The sequence below is a fragment of the Ovis aries genome, chromosome 1 (genome assembly GCF_016772045.2).
Source record: "Ovis aries strain OAR_USU_Benz2616 breed Rambouillet chromosome 1, ARS-UI_Ramb_v3.0, whole genome shotgun sequence".
In the NCBI taxonomy this organism is placed as follows: domain Eukaryota; kingdom Metazoa; phylum Chordata; class Mammalia; order Artiodactyla; family Bovidae; genus Ovis; species Ovis aries.
In genome coordinates, this window is record NC_056054.1 from 42,328,615 (window position 1) to 42,355,106 (window position 26,492).

Sequence of the window (26,492 nt, forward strand, 5' to 3'; positions counted from 1 at the left end):
AGTTGTGGCCACTTCACCAAAGCTCCATGAAACTCTCATGCCCTGATCCATAGCTTTCCTGCTCCTTGCCCTGCATGCTTTTGAGTTTCCAGTTTAACACGGAGAGTATTCAGCTTCCAGAATAGATCAAGATCAGATGCTGAATGTTTCCTTCCACCCCTGAAGCAAATTCTATATATTGGTAGAACAAAGATAGAATGCTAAAGGCCTCAGAATTCTGGGGAAATGGCAGGAAAAAGAGTGAAATAAACTATTGACGGAAAAGACCTTCCCCTCGTGGTTGAGAATGATTTTGCTGTTCAGCAAAACCTACAACCACTTTATACTCCTTAAAGGTGATAATTAGTGTAGAAAAAGCCTTTTAATTTAGCTTATGGAATCCCTTTCCTTTTGAAGGTTTCAGATAGCTTTTAATTATGGACCTTGAGGCTTTTGGGTCTGAGCTTTTCACAGCTTTTAGCTGGATCTTCTGGATTCTTGTGAATAAGCTTGTGACTACATGAATTTCAACAGCTGTTCCTTGAGGTTCCTTTTTTCATGTTACCTTTACTAGAAAACATACAAACAGGAACTATTCATTAAACTATATAGGTTTTTAACTGATTGAACTTAATTTGGGTGAATTAATATAATTGAAGTTATTTTGACAAATGTCCTCTATAATCTTAGTAAAGATTATTGAATTTAAGTTTCTGCCTCTGCATGGTTGCAATATACATTTTATTTTGCATTATTTCCCATAATCAACTTGGGGGAAATTGCATCTATTTTAATCCCCTCTTTGCTGTATTTTATGCTGCTTTTAAGAATGAATTTTTGCCATGAAATTAAAGCTAAAATCATAAATGTCCACAAAGTTCTTTAGAGAAGAACTTTAGCCTGGTAGGTAATGAATTATACACTCTAAATCTTTATATAAAAGAGTGCTTGAATTTCTCTCAAAAGACAGTAACAATTTGTCAGTAAAAGAATTTAAGCCAAGAAATACATATTCATGCGTCCTTTTTTCTAATTTTATTTAAATTCCGTCATGCATATATTTATAAGAAAGGTGGGATCAATATGGAACAGAATCGGAAAACTATGGCACATAATAACATCTAAAATATTACAAGTAAAATCAACTAGAGTAAGTATTTCTAAAATCCTAGCTTACTTACCAGTTCCTGGCTCCCTGTCTTTGGAGTCCTCCAACAACATCAGGCTTGGTGTCCTAGAAAAAACATGAGTTTAGCAGACCTGAGCTCTAAAGTTTGTTTCTGGTCGTCTCCATTTCCTAGCTCTGGACCTCAAAGCCTCACTTTGCTCTCTATATCACAGAGGCAGTTGGACTAGAGATCCGTGGAAGCCCCCAGCTATGAATGACTATAGGCCTTTATTTCTTGTCTATGTTCTAGAGGGTAGAATCATCATTTTCATTAAGCAACCTTCTAGATACTTCTGAGTTTGTGCTTCCTGCCCAGATTTTTAAATTTGGCCAGTAGTGGGTTCCAGGCAACCTCTGGTGAACTCATGGGCTAAGCCATATTCCTGAAACTGAGAAACGGCTGCTTCTCCATTCGCATCACAGTCACTCTTGTTACTAAAGACAAATCCTAAAGAGGGAGAGCAACCAGCGGTTGTTGGGGTAAATTGATAGCAGCCATGATCAAGGTTTGAAAGTGAAAGAAAGCAGTTGTACGTCCGCATCTTGTGTTTTTCCAGGCATCTGGCCCCCCATGTTTTATTGCTGCTGGACAGTTTTTATCATTCCCACCTGCACGTCTCAAGAGCTCCTTATCTTCCCCATCACATTCTATCCATTTGTAGAGGCTGCTTAAGTACTAGGCCAAGAACACTGACTTTTTAAAAAGTTCTTATCAGCACTCATTTCACCGAACACTAAAGAGAAAAACCAGGCAAAGAAGAGGTATCTCTTACCCTGCTCTCTGATTTTTGGAGACTCTGATTAAAGCCTGAATTATGTGGGAAACCCATCACATCTATGATGTGTACTAACACTCTGTTGTGTGGGAAAACAGTTGTCTCTGTGCTACTGTCTCTAAAATTCCCCTCCTCAAACACTATGAAGAAAACTCCTTATGACAAGACATTTAAAGCTATCAGTAAAGTTTTCTTGTATGTTTCTGCTTTGTATATACACACACATAACTGAAACTGATACCCATTAGCAAAGCTATATCATACAGTGGATATATTCCCTTTAAAGTTCTCCAAAACCTCCTTATGGTTTAAATAAGCCACAAACACAATGACTGCCTGCCTTCCTTTGGCCTGATTACTTGGAGTGAGTGTTTAGTTAGTTGTTTATGAAGTCTTCTATTACCCAAGCCTGTTGACTGATCCATCATTCTCTGACTAGGTGTCTGTTCTCTCTTCCTTTTTGCTGATCACAGAGGCGCAGCCCGGTAAGAACCCTCAACATTTTTACCTTAAACCTGTATAGAGATAACTGTTGCCTAGGCAAGGTGGCCAGGTTGTCTTATTAAATTTATGATAACCCAGTGTAAATGAGGCAGACAAATTAGGTTTAGTGGCTGTAAGTCTCTGGTCTTATATGTGTCAAGAGCATGTTTTAGGGTCATCAGAGCATGTTTCCATAACAAACTAAACTAATACAATAGGTATCCCTACTCCCAGTGCTAAATGTGAAAAATGTGGTATATGTGAGTGTGAGTGTGTGTGTGTGTGTGTGTGTCTGTGTGTGTATGGTATGCATGTATGCAAGCCCTGGAGATTATCCAGAAATCAGCATAGACATTTATAGCAAGGTGATAATAGAATAAGAAAACTGTAAAGAAAACAAGGAATGTGTAAGCCACATTGTTTTCAAACCTAAATTTAATATTAGTCCCTGGACCATAACTCATATTTGTCAGTATACTGATATACAATCACGCATAATCATAATTTTTATCTTAGGAGAAATAGACATGCTTTCAAGTCAATCTTTCTAGGTTGTCACATATATATATATCATCACTGGAGGCAAACCGGTATTAGTTTGCACTGTCCAGAGTAAATCTTAGTCATTCTACTCAGGTTGAAAGTGTGATAAATTTGAAGCAACAAGAAGAGTCTTTGCTATGTTTGAAATAACCTCCACCTGCCTGGTCAGTCCCTTGAGAGAGGTAATGGCACTGAAATAATGCTCTTGGAAATTAGGCCTATGCTAATTTGATCAATCAGTTACTCCTGGAGGCAAATATTCTGTGCCAGCTGACAAGCTGTGGTTCTCTGATTAAGCCACAGAGTTGATCAAAAATACCACCTGCAGGGACTATATGGCTGATTCCAGTCCAGCAGTTGGGTAACGTCTCACATTATGACAAGTTACTCCTTTTTTTAATAAAACAAAAAAGAGTGAATTAACTAATTGAAAATGCAGGAAGTCTATTCACAGTCTACCCATAATGACAGTCCTTTAGAGAAGGAAAATGTGGTCACTTAGGGAGGAGAAGGTTTTAGAATCAACAGGCGTTTTTCCTGAATGTGATTTGTGTGGTCAATATCACCTTAACCTTGCTTTGGATTTGTCCTGCATTGACATCAAGGCCATCAGAGATCTGTATGCCAGATCCAGTGACAATGGGACTTTCTTTTCTGTTGATGAACGCTTACTGCTGATGGTTTGAACATCTGTTCCTTTCTAAATTGATGTGATTTTATTCTTTCTAATTTCTAAATAACAGTTTGCTTGCATATTTCTGCCATGTCTTTCTTCCTCTTGAATAGTGATTGTTCTTTCATGAGGAATATTTAGTAAAATATTACAGGGGCTTCTTGTCTAGTACCTCTTAGCAATAAATGTCTTTCAAATGAATTGATACACTGGGAAATGATGAATACCAACAGATACCAAACAAATAAACTGTATATCTTTCTTGGTTTCACGAGTATTACATTTTAAATAAAGGGGTAAGACAGAGAGATCAAAACGTCTTCAATACAGCTTCTGGGGTCCCCCAGCTCCTTAATTTCAGGTCTCTTTATACTTAATAGGTCCTATTCCCTCAATGTCAACCTCATGATTGACTACTTGGACATAAGCCCCCAATCTTTTCCTTCAGACCTTTTTAATAAAAATCTGACTATTTGAGGCTCTCCAACCTGAAAAACCATTTGAATTACATTTAAACAATTGTTCTCTTATTATTTTGTCTATGGAGTCTTATTTTCCAAAAGCCAACCTGTATCAAAACTCTCATGATGACCATAGCTGATTTGAATGATCATATTTATTTAATATATGCATTAATTTAAACGAGTGTGTTAACTTAATTAAAAATACTGATTTAAAATGTTTATTAAATAAATAAAGTATTTATTAACTTAAAAAGATTTTTCCTAATAACATAATAGTCTCTATGTGGCACATGTATGCAAATTATATTAGGCAAGACAAGCCAGAAAATATAGTTTGAAAGATTAGGCCAGTCACCAGAAATAGCTAGTGGATCCTTATTCATACTGAAACTGTTCCACTATTGCAAATGATTTCAAAATGAGACAAAATTTTGATAAAACCTTAGGAAAGAGGGAAAGAAGATTCTTACAGGTCTGTTACAGAGATGCTATATTTGTCCTAAGTTGTTATGCTATCATTTGAGAGAAGAAAAATCTGTGACCACCAGGTTGAGCCTTTACTAAAGTAGGAGTAGAAATAAATGTGTGTTTGGCTATCACCCACCAAACTTTTAACTGTATGAGTTTTGAAAAGTTTCTTGTTCTTGCAGTTCCCCATCCCAAACTCTGCCCCTGTCATTCTCCTAAGGAGGCCCTGCCAACCCATGCCCATCTCTATGAGACCATGCTTCTAGTGGTCTACTTTTCTGGAAGTATCACATTCTAAGAATCTTTCATGGTGATTTTGAATCAATCCTTTGATACCAAAAAAAGTTTCTGCTAGGGCCTGAAAAAATCTGAAAATGACCTTCTCAGATTATTCCTGCCAGGGAAATTTGCATTACAAAAGGATCACAATGCCTTGAGCTAAAGGAATGATTCCAACTTGATAGATTGGTGCCCCAATGGGAGGCATGTAAAAGAAACTGAGGTAGAGAGCGTGAGCGGGGAAGAATGGAATTCTCTGGTTCCCTGAATAGAGCAGTCCATTCAGAGGTGATGCCTTCAAATTTTCCTTGTTTTTAACATTTTCCACATGAATCTTTAAAAATTGCGTTAATCAGCTAATGACTGTTTCTACAAGCAGCTTATGGACCCCATTCAATAGGAGCAGAGAATACACCTCATACATATAATTTTTAAAAATTAAACATGTTAACCTTGGATTTACTTTCTTGTATGCTAGATTCCAAAGGTGTTTTTTTTGTTGTTTTTTTGTTTTTTTTTTGCTTTAATTTGCTAAATCTACCCAGGTAAGGGTTGTTTTGTTTTGTTTTGTTTTCCTGGTTTGGAATATTTATTACTTTCCCTTCCTCTCCATAACCTTTGAGTAAAGTGAAAAATTGATTTTATGAGGGTGTCTACAATTTTTAACTTGAATGCAATTCTGAAAAAAAATTCACTTTTCTCCATCTGCATTTCTTTAAGTTCAATTTAATTGCAATGACAGAAATATACATATTGTACGTATATGTGGTCTTAAACCTTATAGTGTCTATTTCTAATTCTAGGGTGCAATTAAAAGGAACTTATCCAGTAAGTATATCTTAGCTACCAGAAATAGAGTACAATTTAAAAGACGAAACAGTTCCTTGGATCTTGGAGTGTATATACATTTGACATATAAATTCTTGAGCTTGATTTTTAAGGCTGATGAATGTCTACAGCAAAGAAATCCTGTAATGATAAAAGGGCTCAGTGAGTTCTAAATGATTAATAGTTAAATCCTGAATGTGAATATGTTTTTGGATAAACATTGCAATTTCCTTCCTTGGAGAAGGACATGGCAATTCACTCCAATATTCTTGCCTGGAGAATCTCCATGGACAGAGGATCCTGGCAGGCTGCAGTCCATGGGGTCACAAAGAGTTGGACACACCTGAATCGACTGAGCACACGTGCTGTGTCATTTGACTTACAAATGAATTTAATCAAGTGTGTGTTTGCTAACTGGGGTAGGGAGAGGAGGAAGGCAGAAGGAACTGAAGGTAGCTGCAATGCCCATTCCTGTGTATTTGATATGAAAATTTTAGTACACCAAAGTGATGTGAGATAGATTATAGTATACATGTGGCATGATTTTCTTCTGCTGCATACAGCACATTCTAGGAAATTTTAAATGAACGGTTCCTAGTGAAAGGTATAACATTTTCTTGGCATTTCAAGAAAAGAACAGGCAGAGAATGCTGGATTCATGCACTGCGTACATATGGCCTGGCTTGGTATTCTCATGGTAATTGAAATGCAGAACTGATCAAGGCACAGGCATTCAAAGAACAGTGTGCTATTCCACTGGCTCTGCAGTGTACAAATCTTCCATTTGATGGCTCATCACGGTAATTCCTTGATAAGGTTTTATAAATGCCAAAGAAAATGCTACTACTTAAGCCTAATATATGACAGTTGCTTTGCCACGGGAGAGAGTTTGTTCCTGGGTTTGTCTTGCAAAGTTTTCACATGGAGTTGCCTATTCATGGGATTTAAATCTCTTAAGTGTTTTCAAACATAGCTCATAAGACATAAAAGAAAAAATGGTGAAAATATGCCTAAAAACTTTCTTTGTCCTATGCATCAGGTGAAGAAGTAGCGAGACCCAGGCGTTCCACACCAACTCCAGAGCTCATAAGGTGAGCATGAAAGATGTTAGTTGTGTTTTATGCAAGGTGTCATGCACTGGTAACAGTGGAACAAATCTCCTTTGAGCTAAACTCTCAGCATCTAATAACAAAGGGTCTGCCCTGTGTGTAGGTCATCGCAGATTTAAATATGTTATCATTTTGCCTAAGTGCAGCCTGGGGGAGACCATTAAGGAAGTACTCTGTAGTCATCTAAAGTAACATCTATCAGAATATGCGACCCTTCACTAATGAGAGAGTTAAAGGTCTATGGGGAGACATCATTTGGTATGTGGAGTGCTGATCTGAAATATGATTATATTGCCCTACAAATAGTAGTCTGTTATTATTAGAGAAATGGAATCAAAACTACAATAAGTTATCACCTCACATGGGACAGAATGCCATCATCAAAAAGCCTACAAACAATAAACCCTGGAGAGGGTGTGGTGAAACGGAACCCTCTTATTCTGTTAGTGGAAATGTAAATTGATACAGCCACTATGGAAGACAGTAGGAAGATTCCTTTAAAAACTAGGAATAAAATTACCATATGATGCAGAATCCCACTACTGGGAGTATAACCTGAGAAAACCATGATTCAAAAAGACACGTGTACCCCAGTATTCACTGCAGCACTGTTTACATCAGCCAGGACATGGAAACAACCTGGATGTCCATCAACAGACGAATGGGTAAAAGAAGCTGTGGTTCATACATACAATGGAATATTACTCATCCACACAGAGAAATGAATTTGAGTCAGTTCTAGTGAGGTGGATGAACCTAGAGCCTGTTATACAGAGTGAAATAAGTCAGAAAGAACAAAACAAATATCATATATTAATGGATATATATGGGATCTAGAAAAATGGTACTGATGAACCTATTTGCAGGTCAGGAATAGAGATGCAGACCTAGAGAACAGACTTGCGGCCCCAATGAGGGAAGGAGAGAGTGGGACAAATTGAGAATAGCATTGGTGTATGTATATTACCATATGTAAATATGGTAATAGAAGTCACTATAACACAAGAAGCTCAACCTGGTGCTCTGTGACAACATAGAGGGGTGAGACGGTGGGATGGGTAGGAAGGAGGTTTAAGAAGGAGGTGACATTTGTATACTTACGGCTGATTTACATTTTTGTGTGGCAGAAACCAACACAACATTGTAAACCAATTATTTTGCAATTAGAAGTGTTTTTTAAAAAGAGCCTGTTTAGTTGGATACAGTTTTGTGATACATTCTACATCAGACACCAGAAGAATGTTCTATTTTGTTTTCTGATTTTGGCAAGGCGTTATATTTTCATACTGTGCAATCCTTGGGATAAGTAAGTCTTGTGCACATAAGCGGTGTTTCCCTGCAAAGACTATTTCTATCTAAAAGCTGGATCCTTTTACCTTTCCCTCCTCCTCTAACCCCTCTCCTCTCCTCTTCACCTCTTATCCCCCAGCAAACACACAAAACTCATTAGAATCAACGAGAGAAATCAGGTCTGGGGAAGAATTGGAGACAATTTATGCACCTCTTGTTAATACTCGATTTAAGCAATAATTAGTTAAAAGGATGAGCATTGAACTTATTATCCTTCTTTTCTCCCTGATTTTTCAATATTCTTCTCTTTCTGAGACATGCAATATTAAGGTGTTAGAAGGTTATAATTAGTCTACTGTGGGGGGGCGGTGGTGAGGATGGAAGTTAAAAGTTGGTAGACTAAGTTTCCTGTTTAAAGATGAACTTCCTGGTGGCTTGTTCCTTAATTTCCCTGTGCCTGACATTCACTGACCATACTCTGCATTAAGTACAACACAGAGATGCGGTGAAGACAGATATAAATGGTTTTTGAGATCTTATGAGAAGAAGGTGCTTTGCAGTAAACAGTTACCTTTAGTATTATCTCTTCTAGGTTTAGAGAATCTGATGGTTTGAAAGAGTTTCTCTCTGTCTTATTTCTGTTGGACCACCCCCCCTGGCACCCCATTGAGAACCAGGGATCTTACCCCTTACCAATTCTTTTGTCCACATACATTTGACATCTTCATATATATGCTTTTTAGCCTCTCTAGAGTGTGAGTGCATATTTATGTATGTACATAAGTGCACACATACATCAGCCTTACTGTGGAAGATATTTGAAAGCTTTGTGTCTCTTTTGACATTAATATTTCCTTTTCTATGTTTTGCTGTAATGTGTGTGATTTAGCAAAAAACCTTCAGAGGACACCACGGCGCTTGCTCCCCTCTTTGGTCCACCGTTAGAATCAGCTTTTGATGAACAGAAGACAGAAGGTAAGAAAAACTCTGTGTATGGATTTGATTTTCTTTTCAATAAAGTATAACTTATCCAGAGTAAATATGTTTTGAGGCACGTTTTTGATGTGTCACTAGATCTTCATGTGAAAGAATAGTTCCGATGTGGGTGTGTTATCAGCATAGGAGTTTAGTTTGCAGACCTCTTAGTATTTCAGGATTTGAAATTTTACCTCCAGAGGTAGCTAAGAGCTGACAAGTTCACTCTTCCACAAGTTCACTCTTCTTCAATAAGAATTACTGAAAATCTGTACAACTCACTGGTCGGGGAGTAGGTGGTTTATGAGCCAAACTGCCATCACTATGGAGCCAGACCTTCAAATCCCTCCTCATTATCCCTGTCCTTGTGATCTAGCCTCTCTGACCACACTTTCTCTATTGTCCAGCTCATCAGTGGAGGTGTCAATTGGACTGCTCGCAGAACAGACACTGTTTGCAAACTCAAGACTCAGGAATGACCTTAAATCATTTAACAACTTAGAAAAATGATGTTATGGGAGAAATATCATTTTGGCTGTTATTGTTGGATTTACCTACTAAATTTAATTCCTAGAATTAAATATTTCAGCTTTTAAATATTAACCATTTTTGGATGGCTGTGAATAATGTAAACCTTACTGACATAAACTGCTTATGAAAGGGATCTAACCTGTTCCTAAGATGTATGTAGGTCTAATTCTAATGCATGTATCTCCAGCAGCTGTATTTGATAACATGGAATGTTTTTTATAAAAAATCATTTGATTTAAGAACACTGTGATTGCATATACTAAAATGTGATTTTTCTAAGACCCATTGGTGAAGGAGATTAAAATGCTGAGGATGATAAGACTTAAAAGCATAATGAGTAGGCTCAGATACAATGACAAAGAGACTCCAAAGTATAGTAAATTAAACAAGATAGATTTTATTTCTGTTTCATGTAAACAGTCTCAAAGTACAAAATATAGGACTGGAAGGGCAGCTCTGCCATCCCCAGCATGTGGCCTTCACTTCTGGGTGCAAGGGGGCTGCTCAAATTCTCATTATGTCCCAGTCAGAAGAAAGAAGTGTAGGGGAGGGCCCATGGAACTCACTGCCAATTCTTATAAGAGCAAAACCTGGAAGAGACGCACACCACTTCCAGCCAGAGCCCATCAGAAAGAATTTAGTGCCATCTGGCCAGCTAAGCTTTAACTGTAGCAGAAATGGAGAATGGATCCTGGGAGACAACTAGCAGGCAGCCACAACTGAGTATTTTTCAATAATGTAGTTAGGAAAGTGAATAAGGAACATCCCTAAATACTCCTTCAGTGATTTAAATGTCTACAACTTAGAATCCATAAGGAAAGGGGGCCCAGCGTTAAGGTTGCTCAGTTGTCGTATTAACTCATCTGGGATCAGTCTCACTTTTACTGATATGTGTAGTAACTGAAGGTGGTTTGATTTGTTACATTTGAATCTTCCTATTAAAAAATTCCATCATATATGGAAACATGATATACAAAATGGAAAACAGTTCTTAGAAATCAAAGTGGTATCCTTCACTGAATCCATGGAAAAAACAAAATGCTGTGTCAGATCGTTGGACAATGTATGCTTTCATGTTAAAACAAAACACAAAGCTAAGACCATCACTGAGGTTTGTGATGAAGAGGAGACACACAATAAGCCTGGCCTGATTATGCTCTAGGTGCTTTTAACCTCTGAAGTTCTGTAAAGTTCCAACCTTGGCACCAAGCATATGAGCTCTTCCGCCTACATTTCTTATCTACCCACTCCTACATTTTTGATTGGTTCTTCTATCACTAGTTTACAAGGCCTGAGAGGAAAGTGTGTTTTTTGGAGTTAGGCATGCAAGCCTGGGATCAGACCTTAGCTCTTCTATTCGCACCATGTGTTGCTGAGCAAGTTGTTTAATCACTGTCATCTCTGGTTTCCTCAGTATCAACCACTTGGTGGTATGGTGAGGACTGAAAAATCGTACTAGCTATTGGCCTTGTGATAGGTATTTTGTGTACATTATATTTATATACAGTACCTCCTTTAATACTTTTACTAACTCTTAGAGATGGTTCTTACTATCTCTGCACTGAAGGAAGGGAAGCTCAGAGGTTGCATGAATTGCCCAAGGTCCTAGTAGTTCAATTCAGTTCAGTCGCTCAGTCGTGTCCGATTCTTTGCGACCCCATGGAGGCTGGATCAAATCCACATCCAACTAATTCCCAGCCTGTGTTTTACAACATAATGAATCACAGGCAGTACTTACAGAGACCCTGGCACATGAGAGATGATGAGAACTAGTGTACCACATTGTTACCATAGCAACAAAAAAAGTCAGAAGGAAGAAACAAAAAATAGAAGAAATATTAGATTCATTGTCCTTAGGCCTAATACCAATTTCCCTGATTTACTTTAGATGTCTACATGCATGCATGCTCAGTTGCGTCCAGCTCTTTGCGACTCTATGGACTGTAGCCTGCCAGGCTCCTCTGTCCAAGGGATTCTCTTGGCAAGAACGCTGGAGTGGGTTGCCAATTCCCCCTCCCCTGATCTTCCCAACCCCAGGATCGAACCCACATCTCTTGTATCTCCTGCATTGGCAGGCAGGTTCTTTATCACTAACCCAACAGGGAAGCCCTTAGATGGCTATGCACTTGTTTATTTTTCTGGTTCTTTTAACATGTACACCATTTCTAAATAATTTAATTTCTCTTTATAATGTTGTAAAAGGCTTGTTTCAAGATCCCATAAGATCCTTTAAAAGTGAGAACTGTACAGAATTCAGACATTTTCATTCTTGAAGCATATTCTTGGCAAACTTTAATAAACCAACTTAAAACAAATGTCCATAGGAATAATGCCTGTATTTTCAAGTGGGTGCCAGAAATGTATTGACATTTAGAATGTCCTTAAGTGACCCACCAGGAAAAAAATGCAGACCCTCTGTTTTGCGAGTTTTTATTTAGCTGTATGTCCACACACATATACCCCCTCTGCACATGGGCTCGCACACACACACAAGCATGCACACCCTGCTGTTTTTTCCATTTTCTGGTTGAAGAGAATCAGGAACAACACATCTCTAAATTAATTTACTAGGACTGAGGCAAGGCAGAAATAATTTTGTCAAGCTCCACTTTAACATGAAATTATAAGTTCTAAAATCAGGATGTTTCTTTTTTCAACTCACCCGGGGAAATTTTCTTTTTATGTTTCCAGTTCTTTTAGATCAGCCTGAGATATGGGGTTCAGGCCAACCAATTAATCCAAGTGTGGAGTCGCCAAAGTTAACAAGGCCTTTTCCCACTGGAAGTAAGTTATGTGTCTGCTCTGTCTGGAAAAATAAGTGACTCATTTTACTGTCTGTCTGCATAGTGAAATTAGGCAAGCCTTAGGAAGTCTACGTAAGCAACATTTGGACTGTTTAATATTAAGAAGAGATGTTATTCTAATAAACATTAGAGTTAAGGGGCCTGGGACAGTCGGTTGAGACAAGAATAATACAATAGATAAAGTAAAATAAGTAACTTAGAACCACAGCTGCTTTGTGTGACATCTCACAGGCTTCTTCATTCATTTATTCAATAGGCTTATGTAGGCATGATAAGCAAGTGGACTAAAGACCCTGCTATGTTCTAGGCATGGGCTAGCACACAACACAGAGCTAACCAAGTCAGATAAGATCTCTGCTGGTCCTACAGAACAACTGAGGCTTCAAAGGATAGAGAGGACACATTGAGGGGAAAGAGTTTAACTGGAGAACAAGAGGAATGATGCCATATGGAAGACAGAAGCTGAGACAGGAGATCAGGGCATATTTATCTCAAAGCAGAGCCATCAGCCCTGTTTATTCCAGAATGCCCCTAATCCCTACTCCAGGTAACTGGGGAAAGAAGTCCTGAAGAAAAAGGAAACTCGTCAGATTTACCAGATATAGCAGTGAGAGGAAAACATACATTTAAAGAATGAAAAAAAAAAAAGATTTACCTGTTGAAATTCTTAACTTTACCCACAAAGTGACAGCCCAGTTCAAAAGGATGAGTCTCTGGGTTAAGCTGTAAGACAACACTTTTTCTAGCTTAAGGATTTTTTTCAGCTATAATTTCCACCAAAGGAATCTGTTCCTTCTTCCTTGACCCGAATCATTTTGCTTTAGATTTCAAAAATATACCCAAATTCAAGACATTTCTTTGAGAAATCTTTTCAGATTCAATCCAAGCTATATCCTGACTATTAAAAGCCTCTCACCCAGGCTGCTCTCATTTCCTTGACCACACTCGGGATTGCAGTTGCCTGGGACCACAATCTTCCTTCATTCAGTTGTAAATTCCTTGAGGGCAAAGGCTCATTGTATTCAACCCCATGTCCTTCATTCCTAGTACAGGTCACAGGACTTTGATGGCTTTTGACAGAGAAAACAAAGGAATGAATGAATATGAAATGATGATATTATTGTTGCTATTATCTGATTTTCTTTTGACAAATTCTTATCATAAAATGGAACAATCTGAATGAGTCCTGCTTCAATCACTAAACTTTGAAGGTAAAAAAAAAAAAATGGACTGCTAATAGTTATTCCTTTTCCAGTAGCAGAATATGAATGAAAGCCCAAATCCTGCTTATCTTAGAAATAATACATAATTCAGGGAGAAAGTGATCAGTAATGTATGGCTTCTCATCTCTTGGCAGCACCTCCACCACTGCCTCCAAAAAATGTACCAGCCACCCCATCCCGAACAGGCTCCCCCTTAACAGTTGGACCAGGTAAGCTTTATTTTTTCTGTCCTAGGATGGTATGGCAATCAGCAGTGGCCCTGGACCTCAACATGCCGCTGATGTGTTGAAATCTATAGGCTAGACTAAATGTGAAAATGGTTGCATTTAGTTTTACTTCCACTACAGTTTACTATGTACACTTCTTTAAGTGTTACTCCCAGGTTTCACAAAGAGGTTCACTTTCTCAACTTATTTTTTTCTCTGTATAATTTTGTTGAACAAAGGCCATGTTTATTTGTGAGATAAGAGAAATAAAAACTCAATATCAAAAGCCATTGTTTAATTGACATTTCACTAAATTGGACCTCATTTTAAATGACTGAAGAATTAAAAGTCTCAAGGCATAATTCATATTTTTCTAAGAGCTGATAAGTTTTTATCTAGAATTAATATTGTGTAGTCCACAGTAATAATAAAATGGGTCCTGGAATATGCAGTATACAGGTAAGCTTGGGTGGTGCAGGATTTTCCCCAGTAGTCATTATTTATTATCCCATGGCAAAGCGATGTGTAAGGATGATGAAATATGGCAAGGAACTGCAGCATGCCTTTAGACAGATGACTTCTAAGGCATAGTTTTACCATCTATTAAAATCAATACTATGGATTTCTACAATTTATAATATACCTAGTCTTACTGGACTAGCAATTCAAAAGCAGTAATAGTTATTTTGTGTGTCTGGGTCCTTAGAATGTAGTTCTTCATCACCTTTGGAATTCTATTGCAGCTTCATCCATAGCTATTTATGCAGTCTGGTGAGTTTGATAACTACAGAGGGGGTATTTATCAACAAGAGCAAATGCAAGACATAGTCACTGATGAAATTTATATTGACTCAAACCCAACAGAGAGTCATCCTGTGTCACAGGTAAAGGTGTCTGCAAGTTCAAATCATTTTGGCCCCTTGTATTCTCATGAATATATTAGAGATAAGTAAATCTGCCAGCAGTGAAATTATAAATGCTGTGGCCCAGGCAAACTGCTGTCCCATTTATTTGTGGCCTTGAAACCTTGAAGGTTAACTTTTTTCAAATTTGAAAATATAAGAATATTAAGCCTACTCTTATAGCTAAAATGTTATTTAAATGTAAAATGGCTCATGCCTTACAATTATTTAGGTAACAGTTTCTAATTTGAATAATCTCGGTTTAAAAAATGGTACGATTCCTCACATTTCAATTGTTATCAACTACTTCCTGCCAAGCTATAGAAGATTAGTTTTAGTTTTTCTCTTGTTATTGGTAAGAATTAAAAAGAATACCTAATGCTAAAATTTAAGCAAAACAGACTTTTTATTTCATGAATTCAGATATATACACATATCAGTTATACCTATGGTATTAACAGGTTAGACTTGAGAAAAAAAAATTATAAAGATTTTTTATAATTTTCTTCCTTATTAAATGGGTTTGTATGTAACAATTCTTCTCAATATTGTGTGTGGTGCGTGGGGTGTGTATGTGTATATTTGTAAATATTCATGTTGGGATATCTCTTTAAATAATCTTTGTGCTGTGTTTCTGGTGTGTTCAAGGTGGAAGATATACAACTACTTATGATGTGATAATTTTTTAAACTAACATATATTATCATTGGTTTCACCAAACAGTTTCATTTAATATGCTAGAGTAGACAATCTTCATCAACTATGAGGGTGGTTTTCAGCTATCAGTTCTTTTTCTGTTGTGTCCTATGTATTTCATTAGGCCAGACTTTCCAAAGGGACCTTTCCAAAAGGGTTTGAAATTTGCAGCAGTTCCAGAGCCTGTACAATTCTGAGAATGCCTTCTCAGAATGACCATACTCTGCTCTCTTCTGAGCAGCCCTGAAGGGCGGTTGCATGCTCGAGCTTCTGGTGATGGTAGATGTAGCCAAGTCAGATCACCCCACACGAGGGTAAATAATAGCAGAAAAGGTAATGTTCACAATATAGAGGCGGGGAACTCTCTCCTCCCCTTCAACTACAATCAAGATGTTTTTCCATCATGAAATATGCCCACCTTGGCACCTCACAAAATAACCTATTTATCAGGCTTTGCCTCACCCCTCCCACTTCCTATACAAACAATTTTAACAAAGTCAATTAAATTTTAAAACCAACTACTTTAACCACAGGAAATGACCAATCAGCCACAGAGGTCAAAATTGAAAAGCTACCATCCATCAATGATTTGGACAGCATTTTTGGCCCCGTGTTATCCCCCAAGTCTGTTGCTGTTAATGCTGAAGACAAGTGGGTCCATTTTTCTGACACATCCCCGGAACGTGTTACTCCAGAGTTGACTCCAAGGGAAAAGGTGATGTCCCCACCAGCTGCCTCAGACAACCCAGCTGACTCCCCACCTCCGGGCCCCCCGGGTCCTCCTGGCCCCTCAGGACCTCCGGGTCCTCCTCGCAATGTACCATCGCCACTCAATTTAGAAGAAGTCCAGAAGAAAGTCGCTGAGCAGAACTTCATTAAAGATGATTACTTAGAAACAATCTCATCTCCTAAAGATTTTGGGTTGGGACAGAGAGCAACTCCGCCTCCCCCACCACCACCCACCTACAGGACTGTGGTCTCGTCCCCCGGACCTGGCTCGGGCAGTGGTACGGGGACCACCAGTGGTACGTCTTACTGTTTGCGTGTGCTTCGTGTGACCTCGAATGGCCGTGGCTGCTGCAGTGTGAGCAACACCCTCCTCCTGCCTGGCAGCTGGCTTTAGAGCTTCAGCCATCCCTCCTTTGCTGTGGGTGTCCTGTGCCCTGTGGCATGTCCTAGTCCATCGAATGCTCGCGGTCATAGTGCAAGTCTGTGGATGTGTCCTGCCCTGCACTCCTGACCCTTAGGAGTGCCCTTCCACCCTGCAGATAAGATCTCTATTTTTTAAAGAAAGCTGTGATGTCATTTTTAGAATTCAGGAAAGTTCTAGAAAGACAGATTTCACAGAAAATATGCTTCAAGTTAAATGTCTGATTTCCTCATCAGATGTCTCCACAGGGGCCCTAGTTGTTTTTTTTATTAATTCTTCCACTTTATTGAAATATAACTGACAAAATTATGAGATATTTACAGTGTACAATGTGATAATTTGATACACACATACATTGTGAAATATTCTTCCCACCAAGTTAATACATCCATCACCTCACATACTTACCTTTTTTTTTTTTTTCTTTGACGAGAACATTTAAGCTCTACTCTCTTGGCAAATTTCAATCATACAGTACAGTGTTATCAACAATAATCACTGTGTTATACATTCGATCCTCAGACATTATTCGATTTATAAGCTTATAAATCTCTATTTTTTCCAAAAGCCCTGGTTTTTGTAGGTATATGTGTTTTCTATTTCTGTTTTTTTGGGAGGGGGGTGGGAAACTATGTTAACTTCTCTATTTCAGAGACAAAGAAGTAGGATTTGAAAAGGAGATTTTAGAGGACAGCAAAAAAGAGGCTGCCTTATTGCATCTCCAGCCTAATCAGGCTGCCACTGAAACAAACTGCTCTCTGATGTCATCATTTGACAGGCTAGTTAGCCTATAATGTCAGTTCTAAGTGTGGTGACAGGTGATGGAGCAGTTTGTCACAAATGTACCTTTTGGGACTCTACATGCAAATATTGACATGGAATCTGATTTTATTTTTTTGGTTTTCCTGTTTGAAGCTTCATTTTATATTCTCTAATGGTGAAAGGATAGGAACTGCCATGCATACACCCAGGAAAGATCAAGATATCCCTAACGCATTCTTCTTCTGTATCACTCATTCCATTCGTGCTCTTGTTTATCTACAAGATCCTCTGGTGCCTTCTCTCTTGTTCCTGTCCTTTTTGTTAGGTACCTTCTCAGGGGTGTCAAGGGCTATTTGTTTTTTATTTGCTTTGAAAGAGGTGACCAAGTTTAAATTATTCAAATCTATTAAGAGACAGCAAGGAAATATGTTTGTCTTTGTTCTAATAGTCATCATTGCTTCTGCTTTCAAGGGCACATCTTTCAGTGTTTGCTCTGCATTTGCAAATTGCTCTGAGCTTTAAAGTGAGAGCATCCAAGCTAATCAAGGAGAGGACTGGAGAATCTTCTGTACTGTACACAAAATCAGTGTTTTGTATCACAGGTGTTCTCCTCCTTCACCAGAAAGGGAAAATAGTTCAATAATCAAATTTAAGTTTGAAAAACTGTGCTAAAACAAAATCAGCAGGTTTCTTTACCATAGGGTCCCAGAGAGCCTTTATTTTGCCAATAAGAACAACAGCAATAGTTTCTTTTCCTGGCTTCATGCTAAGAACTTTATGCACATCATTTCATTCCTACAACAACCTCATGAGGTGAATACTCTTATTTCCCCCATTTTACAGATATGAAAACTGAGGCTCATGGATGTTTAGTAATTTGCCTAAGTTTACACTGCTAGAGGTGATAGACTTGGTATTCATTCTCAGGTCTATCTGATCCCAGGCCTGTGTTCTTAACCACTGTGTCCTCTAGGAGCCCTTGCAAGGATTAGTGACAAAATACCACAAACTTGTCTGACCCTGACATGCACCTATATTACACACTGTCATCAAGACTGCCAAAAGTCTTTTCTCCAAACCTACTGCTTTGTGCTCCTTTCTGTATTTCTGGGGGTTAGAGCCCCACCTCCATCCTCTATTTCTTTTTTAGATCTTTTGGGGTGATATAAGGGTCCTTACCTAACTGTAAAGATAATAAAAGGCCTCTAAGTAAAGCCTCCAGTTCAGACCTCAGCCCAAAAGAAGCTGGTTGTCCTCTGTCAAAGAGAGACATGTTTCCACTGTCTTGAATGGGACTCTTTCCTGGGCCAGGCTCTGAGTCTTCTGAAAGTCTCAAAGCTTTTCAAGGAATAATACCTTCTCTCCAGTAGCCTGGTCACTATACTCTACCCAAAGTAGACACCTTTCATTGGAGGAGGGGAAGACAGGACAGCTTTGTTACTCGCCAGGCTCCTCCAGCACCTTCTACAAGGTTCTGGGATATACTTGATTAATTGAATTGATCATTGATTTAATGAATAAATAGAGAAGCTCTAGCTTTCTTTCTGGAATCCTTGGCAGTTTTGTTGTCATTTTAATGTTTAACTTCCATATTCTTACTTAAAATCACTTGAAAGTGTTACCAGTAAAGACTACTGGTTCTTAATAATTGAGCTGGAAAATACTATACTTTGCTAATATTAAAGAATTGAATTTCTAAGTGGAAAACCAAACTGGGCCAGTGAAACTCATGAATAAATAAAACTGTGCACCATTATCTCCTTAATTAAGTCCCAGTTTATTTGCTCATTAAACTTTTACTGATGAAATGTACACAGATTGGCAGAAATATTAACTTAGGATTGAAACAATAGGATATGGTCTCATGTTTTAAAGATTAGTAATGCTTATCATTATCTGCTTTTTATAACAGCCTGATGGGAATAACTTTTCCTGTATATCTCAAATTGTATACCTACATTAAAAATTTCATTCACAGCAAAATGACTGTCACTGACCAAGTTTAGACAGTATTTGTGGATCGAAATAGTTACCTGCTGTTGAAAAAGTTGCAAGTTAAGAATTTGCTTCAAGAACTTTAATTTCCTTATGGCAAGGATTTAAAATACATAGTTTGGCCAGAATATTGCTTTACTGGAATGCAGACACTGATTCTTGGCAAAGACTATCTCTTCTCCTGTGTGGGCTGTGTGCCCAGGGGATGGAATGGAAAAAGTGTTTCCTTGGCCTGTAGCAATTTTGGAGACCAGGGAAAGAGAAGTGTTAGTAAAGATAGAATGTTCAACATTTCCCAACTGGGGAAACTAAACCCATATTAAAAGATGCTAAACACAAACAGACACACCCCACACATCCATAAACAAATGAATTTGAACTACCTGGGGTTGAATCAAACAAATATATTTCCTAACTATAAGTATTTTTAGAACAGCAATGTCAAAAATGGTAGCCTTTAGGCATATGTGGATATTTTCATCTTAATGGCAATTAATTAAAATTAAAAATCAATTATTCAGATGCAGGAGCCACAATTCAGTACTCAGTGGGTACTCACTCAGTGACTGGGTATACAATTCAGTACTCAGTACATGTGACTAATGACTATCTTATTGGACAGCACTTATTCCAGAACATTTTCATCATTGCAGAAAACTCCATTGAACTGTACTGTTTTAGGGCTTTTAATGTGCCAGTTACCTAAAAAGAAACATAGTATGAAAACTTTCCCACATATGTTTAATACTTTTGTCAAAGAAATAGTATAATTGTGTTCTAAGAAACACAAGTTGGGGAAGAATAATTCTTTACATATTTCAAAGTACATATATTTTCATTCATTTGATTCTCCCCCATAACATTGTGATATACTAGCCTCATTTTACAGATAAGGAAATGGAAGCTCAAAGGCAGGACTTGGCCACAGCTACAGATCAATAAATAGCAAAGTCAAGATCTGTCTGACCTCAGATTTGTTGGATTCCAGTGATTATTTCCCCCCAGCTGACCCCCAACCCCACAACACACACCTCCCCCCCCCCACCTCCGCCAACACACACACACAAACAAAAAGAAATGAAAGTTGGAGCCATTGTTTTATGGTCCTCAGGAGTTACCAAAGAAACTATGATGGGATTTCAGGTTGAAAGCAGCAGATGGATCGACAGCATGTCAGTGGTTGCCAACTTTTTGAATTCACTAATTCAAAGAATGCACATGTGATATTTAAAGCTAAACAATGTTGTCCAATTAGTTTCTAGCATTGTCTTGGGAATAAACACTGCTTGAAGGGGAAATGAAAGTAGAATTGAAGATCGAAGAATAAAGGTAGAGATGTACAAATAACCCTCTTTACTCTTTCAGTACAAAATAATTGTGTAATCTCACAACATCGTGTGAGGCCTAGTTCAGTTATGAAATACTCCTTAGGCCCAAACTACCCTCTGCCGTCAAGCAGGGTTTTGCTTTTTAAAACCCCCTTGGTGTTGTCTAACTGCATAACAAATCAATGAAATCAATTCAGTAAAGAAAAAGTAAGTTAAACAGGGTACTCCAAAAGGAAAACAGTGCCAGTTAACTAGCCATGTTTTTATTTGCTTTTAGTTGTATCTGTATCAAAAGCACAAATTTTACCATCATCAACAACTGCCTTCCATTTGTGTAGTATTTTATGATTTACTTAAATAAGCATTTTCCATTTAGATTGTTGCAACTACCTTGTAAGGTAGAAACATGTCCTATATTTTAAAACATGAAGCTGAGGTTCAGAGAAATCAAGATCTTATAGTTGATAGGAGGCGGGCAGAGCCAGAGCTCAGGTCATCTGACTTTTCTTCAGTTTCTTCAGCATTTCATACTGCCTCCATGATAACTTGTTTCCACTTTTCCAAGAATTACTGAAACTGGATTTTTAAATTTCCCTTTTGGAACTTGTAGGAAAAGGATAAGCAGCTGGCCTTTTCCTGGGACTGACTCAGAAGACCATTTCTTGGAAATAGACCCTGGATAGACATTTTGACCCAACACACATGACATGGTTTTCCAGCAAAATAGAACCCCCAAAACAGTTCCATAAAACTTCCAGACAAAAACTTTGCTTTGCAAACGTTTATTTCCCATCTCTTTGCTGTCACTTCTGGAAACATCCTAGGTATAAAGAAAACTTTGTCACAGGACCTGTCAAAATATCCCCTGTTCTTTTATTCAAGAGAAGATCATCAAAATACTAAGGATATTTATATTGAGAGAAAAGTGCAGTCAGCCCATGGAAAAAGAAGACCAGGCTTTGTGCAAAATGTGGGGCTAAGGTCCACCTATAGCTATAAGATACTGCATTTAAAAACTCAGACTTTGTAGTTAAATAGGCCATTTGAACTATACGACATTGATCAAGTTATTGAATATCTCTGAGCCTTACTTTCCACTGACATAGTAGAAGTATTTTCCTTCACAGCTTATTGTGGGGATGAAATAAGATAATGCACGTAAAATGTGTAGCATAGCCAGCGTAACTGGCCCAACAAAATAAAAAGTGAGAATACAGTTAAAAGTTGGTAGTGGTAAATAGGAAATATTGGTAGGGATGGGTGGTAATTAGTACGGTTTCACACTAATGTAATTACACTTACAATAAACCACACAGATAAACACAACAAACTCAAGATTTCAAACTGCTTTAAACAGAGGAACAAGGCTTTCATCCCCAAGGACTCTCCTAAGTTGGAAGCAGATCCTGAGATGATGAGTTTTGATGGTTAAAGTTTCTTGAAAATCTGAAAATTCAAAGATTCAAATTTCAAAGTTCCTTGAAAATCTGAAAATCTGGAGATGGAGGTGCTGGTCTAGGATTCTCCAGAGAGCAGAGTTTTGTGGTGTGTTGGAGGGGAGGTGGTGGGGAGGGGGAGACATTTTCTTTGGGAAGAATTTCTTGGAATTTTCTTGGAGTATTTTGATACCTGTGCTTCTAACCAATGTGAAAAAGCCTCAGGAGTAGTTGGAACTTCTCTGACTGAACAAGAGCCATTTGGAATATTGACTTGACTTTCTTAAGATTGTGAGCCAGGTAGCTTTCCCGTATATCCCGGACATATGCCTGAAGATAGGCAAACCCCTAAGTCTAGAGACCCCTCTGGTGTGCTCATCAGCGTGCATGCCGACCTCTGTGTGTCCTCTGCGTCTCACATGTTTGTCATTGACAGCCAGAAAAGTAAATCCAAGGGACTCTTAAAAATCTCACAAAAATCATCGCAGGCAACCTCTGCACAGACAGGCTCTAAAGCAGCCTCCTTTAAAAGCCAAATCCTCTAAACCCAATGTGTTTCTGTTCAGATTCCACACACAACGTATGCTCACAATAGCTAATGTGCTTTCTTATATTTTGTTCTTTGCTTACCATCAAGGGTTTGCTTACATTTATGAAGTTGCTACTCATATCAGAAGGCTAATTCTCTTCTACATGTTTTATAGATATGTAAAGGTATTTATATACATGACACATATTTTATATATATATATATATACATACACACACACTCACACTTACTCTCACACACACACTCACACACACACACTCACACACACACTCACACACACACACACATACGGACTTTCCAGGTGGCACTTAGTGGTAAAGAACTCGCCTGCCAGTGCAGGAGGCAAAAGAGACGTGGGTTCGATCCCTGGGTCAGGAAGATCCCCTGGAGGAGGGCATGGCCACCCACTCAAGTATTCTTGCCTGGAGAGTCCCATGGGCAGAGGAGCCTGGTGGGCTACAGTCCATAGGGTCGCAAAGAGTCGAACACGACTGAAGCGACTTAGCACACATGCACACGTATATACATATAATGTGAAAAATCTTTTTTCTTCAAGTTCTAACCTCTGTTTTCATCTTGGACATAAATTATGCATATGTAAAGATCAAGAAAACGTATCATAAGTTTCATGTGTATCATGATCAGAATGAAAGCTACCCACTCACCCAGCCAGAAGAGTATTAAGTATATCTGTCACAGGGCGTTATAAAAGGATTTACCTTTCACTGGGTGTCACATGACAACAAAAGGCAATGAGCTTCAGCTTCAGCCATCAACCATAGTTCAACTGAGTGATTTTTTTTCTTTATTGAAAAAAAAAGAAACCCAAACCCCGTGTGCTATAGTGTTGACTGTATTAACTGCTGAGGTGAAGAAAGTGTTGGTGATTAACATTTTACTGTGGGAATGGAAAGGTGGATCAAGTGATAAGAGCACTTTGGCCACCTGCGTCTCTAGCCTTTTCTCATACCAGTTTGTTTTCCAGGTGCATCATCCCCTGCTCGGCCAGCCACCCCCTTGGTTCCTTGCAGCAGCACGACCCCACCTCCACCTCCTCCCCGGCCTCCGTCTCGGCCAAAGCTACCTCCAGGGAAGCCTGGAGTTGGAGATGTGGTATGTTCCCTTCTGCCCTGTCCCACTCAGAAGCGTACAGTGGGAATGACAAACAGAGTCCAAATGGCTGAACGTGGGTCATCTCAACTCCAGGTCTAAGCTTTACAGCACCTGCACCAATGGCCCTGATGGGTGAAATCTGAAAGTCACTGCAATCAGAGGGTGCATTTCAATTGCCCTCAAATCTCCACCATCATTCAAGCCATGGCCTAAAGTAGTAGGAACAGGATCATGGGGTCTTCAGTTCTTCCCCAGTGGGTTTGATGAAAATTAAGATAATAATATTCAATTGTCCTAAATCCTTTAGAATGGGAGGTGTTTCCTTTCACCGTATTTTTCTGATTTTGAAAGACTCCTGGAGAGGATAAGTCCAGATTTCTGACCCCAGACTACAGAGAAGTTATTGGTGGTATACACACTGGGAGAATATAAAGGAGGGTGGTGGCTCAATGAATTTTTTTGGAAGTTTTACATCATGTTTTAAGGCAAGGCGTGGAAAACATTCTGTGTGAACAATTAAGAGACTCTGGCAGAGGTAAATTTCTTTGGAATTCACACACAGGAGTCACAGGGTAATAATGATGTCCCTGACATCTGGTTTAACCAGCATACTACAGTATTTTGTGTTCAGATATCTTTCAGTAGGTATAAGCTCTCACTTTATACTACTTACTTAGTCCCTAAGGGCATGTGAGTTCACCATCCTGAAACATCACTGACCACATCCCAGATCTCGGCTTCTCTTAATGTGATATATCTGTTGAGTGTATCGCATTATAGATTATGTTTCCTCTGGCTCCATCCACAAGCTCTTGTACAGATACAATCAATTTCAGTGAAAAAAATGGTACCACCCATCCTCTTTTAAGAACCTGAGTTGTCATATCTGGAGCTGGGAGATGTTAAAATATGAAAGGAAGACCTGTGAATCTAACTTTCCATTTCTTTTCTTCTCCCTGCAGCCCCGACCTTTCAGCCCTCCCATCCATTCTTCCAGCCCTCCTCCGATAGCACCCCTAGCCCGGGCTGAAAGCACTTCTTCAATATCATCTACCAATTCCTTGAGTGCGGCCACCACTCCCACAGTTGGTAAAAATTATCTCCTCTCTTTTAATCCATTTGTGGTTTTGACTGGCTATTTTTTTATGATCTGAAAACCCTAACACCCTATGTTTCTGGTCAAAATTGTTTTGCTGTGTGTTTTGCTACTATCATCTGACTCTTCTTTTAAAAGCACCTTCTCAGCAAAGAAGGCAAATGCTTTAACTAAGCAAATAAGCAAGTAAAAGAATGTGGAATTCTCTTATTCTCTCTCCATACAGATGTATTCATAAAGGTAAAGAAATCATCAAATAAGATCTTGTAATTTAGATATTATTTAGATATCTTTGAGAAGAGAATGTTTATTTAAATTCCAACCATGTAACCCATCAGAAATAACAAAATTTAGAACTTTTCTTTTCTTGAAGCTTTCATTTCTTCATCACCTTGGTTCTGCTTATGTTGACAGATGGTATAAACATGAGCATTGTGGGACTTGAGAAAATGTTTTGACATTTTTTCTAGTGCTTTTCAGTGATGTGTGGTCAATTTTCCCCAAGAAATAAGTCATTGCTGGCATTTTCAGTAAATGCCTTTGTGCCTCTTTCCTTATGGTGTGATGAAAGTGAAGAGTTGAGAATGACTGCTCAGCTGGATGGTTTTCCCAGGTTTAAATGCCTCATTTTGCCTGGAGCATCTTCCCTCTTCCCAAGGCTGGTCTCTGTCTACCCACCTTCCTCAGCTCCTGCTGCTTTTCTCATGTTTGCATGGTGTCTCTGACCTGGACTTTTCCATTCCATTTTTGCCCCTTGTCTTCCTTTATTGTCTGAATGCCCTCCAAGTCTCCCATATTGTCTCCCATATTATATACCAGCTGGCCCATGCTGCATTGCTTGGGAGGATCATTAACCAACGCTGAATAAATTCCTGCTGCTACTTGCCAAAGAAGAGCATGCTACAGAGTTGTCCATGTGAGAAGTACTTTGATCAAAGCCTGAAGCTCTTCTGGAGAAGAAATCCCTCTTTTCCCAGGGAAATAAGTTACGATGTGCCTCTTAGGCCCCTAAAGAGAATTTCAACCTAATCACCTGCTTCATATTTTTAATCAGACCATCCCCAAAGAATTCTTCAAATTTGGTGAAAATATAGTCTGCTATCCAATTTTGTATGATTCATTAACAGACAGATATTTAACATGATTTATGTAGTCAAGTCTATTCTTTATTTGCATCATCAGTTGGGGTAATTCAGGGCTTCCTATTTTTAGATGCCTATTAGCTAGTTTCCTTCTGGGTTTTGTTGTCGTTACTTTTTGTTTTTTTCTGTGACTTCCAACCTTACTTTTGAGCTCTCTTTAATGCTCTTGATCACTACAGCCATTTCCCTCACTCCTGCTCTGTTGGTTTTCTGTTGTTTTTGCCTCAAGGTCATTTGTTCCACTCCCTCCCTGTGATTTTCCTGGTTGTTCAGAGACAAAAGTAACAATAATAAATTGGCATTCAGACAGTAGACCTTAAGTGACCTCAGTTGACTGGCTAACCTATTCCTTCGACTCACTGAGATTCACAGAGGAAATGGCACACAGAGCATTTGACCTGTGGCCATGTTTTGTATCATGTGTTTTTATGCTCTCTGCTGCAGAAACCTTAAAACCTGGCCAGTGACTGTGATCCTCAGCACGGCTAGTATATATTCTTTCAAGATGAGCCATACAGGGGCT

General features: G+C 38.6%; 1 protein-coding gene across 14 annotated transcripts in view; it reads left to right on the top strand.

Moving 5' to 3' along the window:
- SGIP1 (SH3GL interacting endocytic adaptor 1) overlaps positions 1 to 26,492 on the top strand; it is a 237,573-nt gene that overhangs the window by 141,497 nt on the left and 69,584 nt on the right. For 8 of the 14 annotated variants that reach the window (XM_060400235.1, XM_060400221.1, XM_042249336.1 and 5 more), the window contains 7 exons: positions 5,637 to 5,661; positions 6,701 to 6,752; positions 8,950 to 9,035; positions 12,258 to 12,350; positions 13,728 to 13,802; positions 23,604 to 23,731; positions 24,694 to 24,820. In XM_060400235.1, the coding sequence (XP_060256218.1) occupies positions 5,637 to 5,661; positions 6,701 to 6,752; positions 8,950 to 9,035; positions 12,258 to 12,350; positions 13,728 to 13,802; positions 23,604 to 23,731; positions 24,694 to 24,820 (586 nt within the window). Of the gene's footprint in view, positions 1 to 2,396; positions 2,409 to 5,636; positions 5,662 to 6,700; positions 6,753 to 8,949; positions 9,036 to 12,257; positions 12,351 to 13,727; positions 13,803 to 15,930; positions 16,423 to 23,603; positions 23,732 to 24,693; positions 24,821 to 26,492 lie in introns of all 14 variants that reach the window. The other 6 variants (XM_060400212.1, XM_042249325.1, XM_060400213.1 and 3 more) reach the window with 2 other exon arrangements.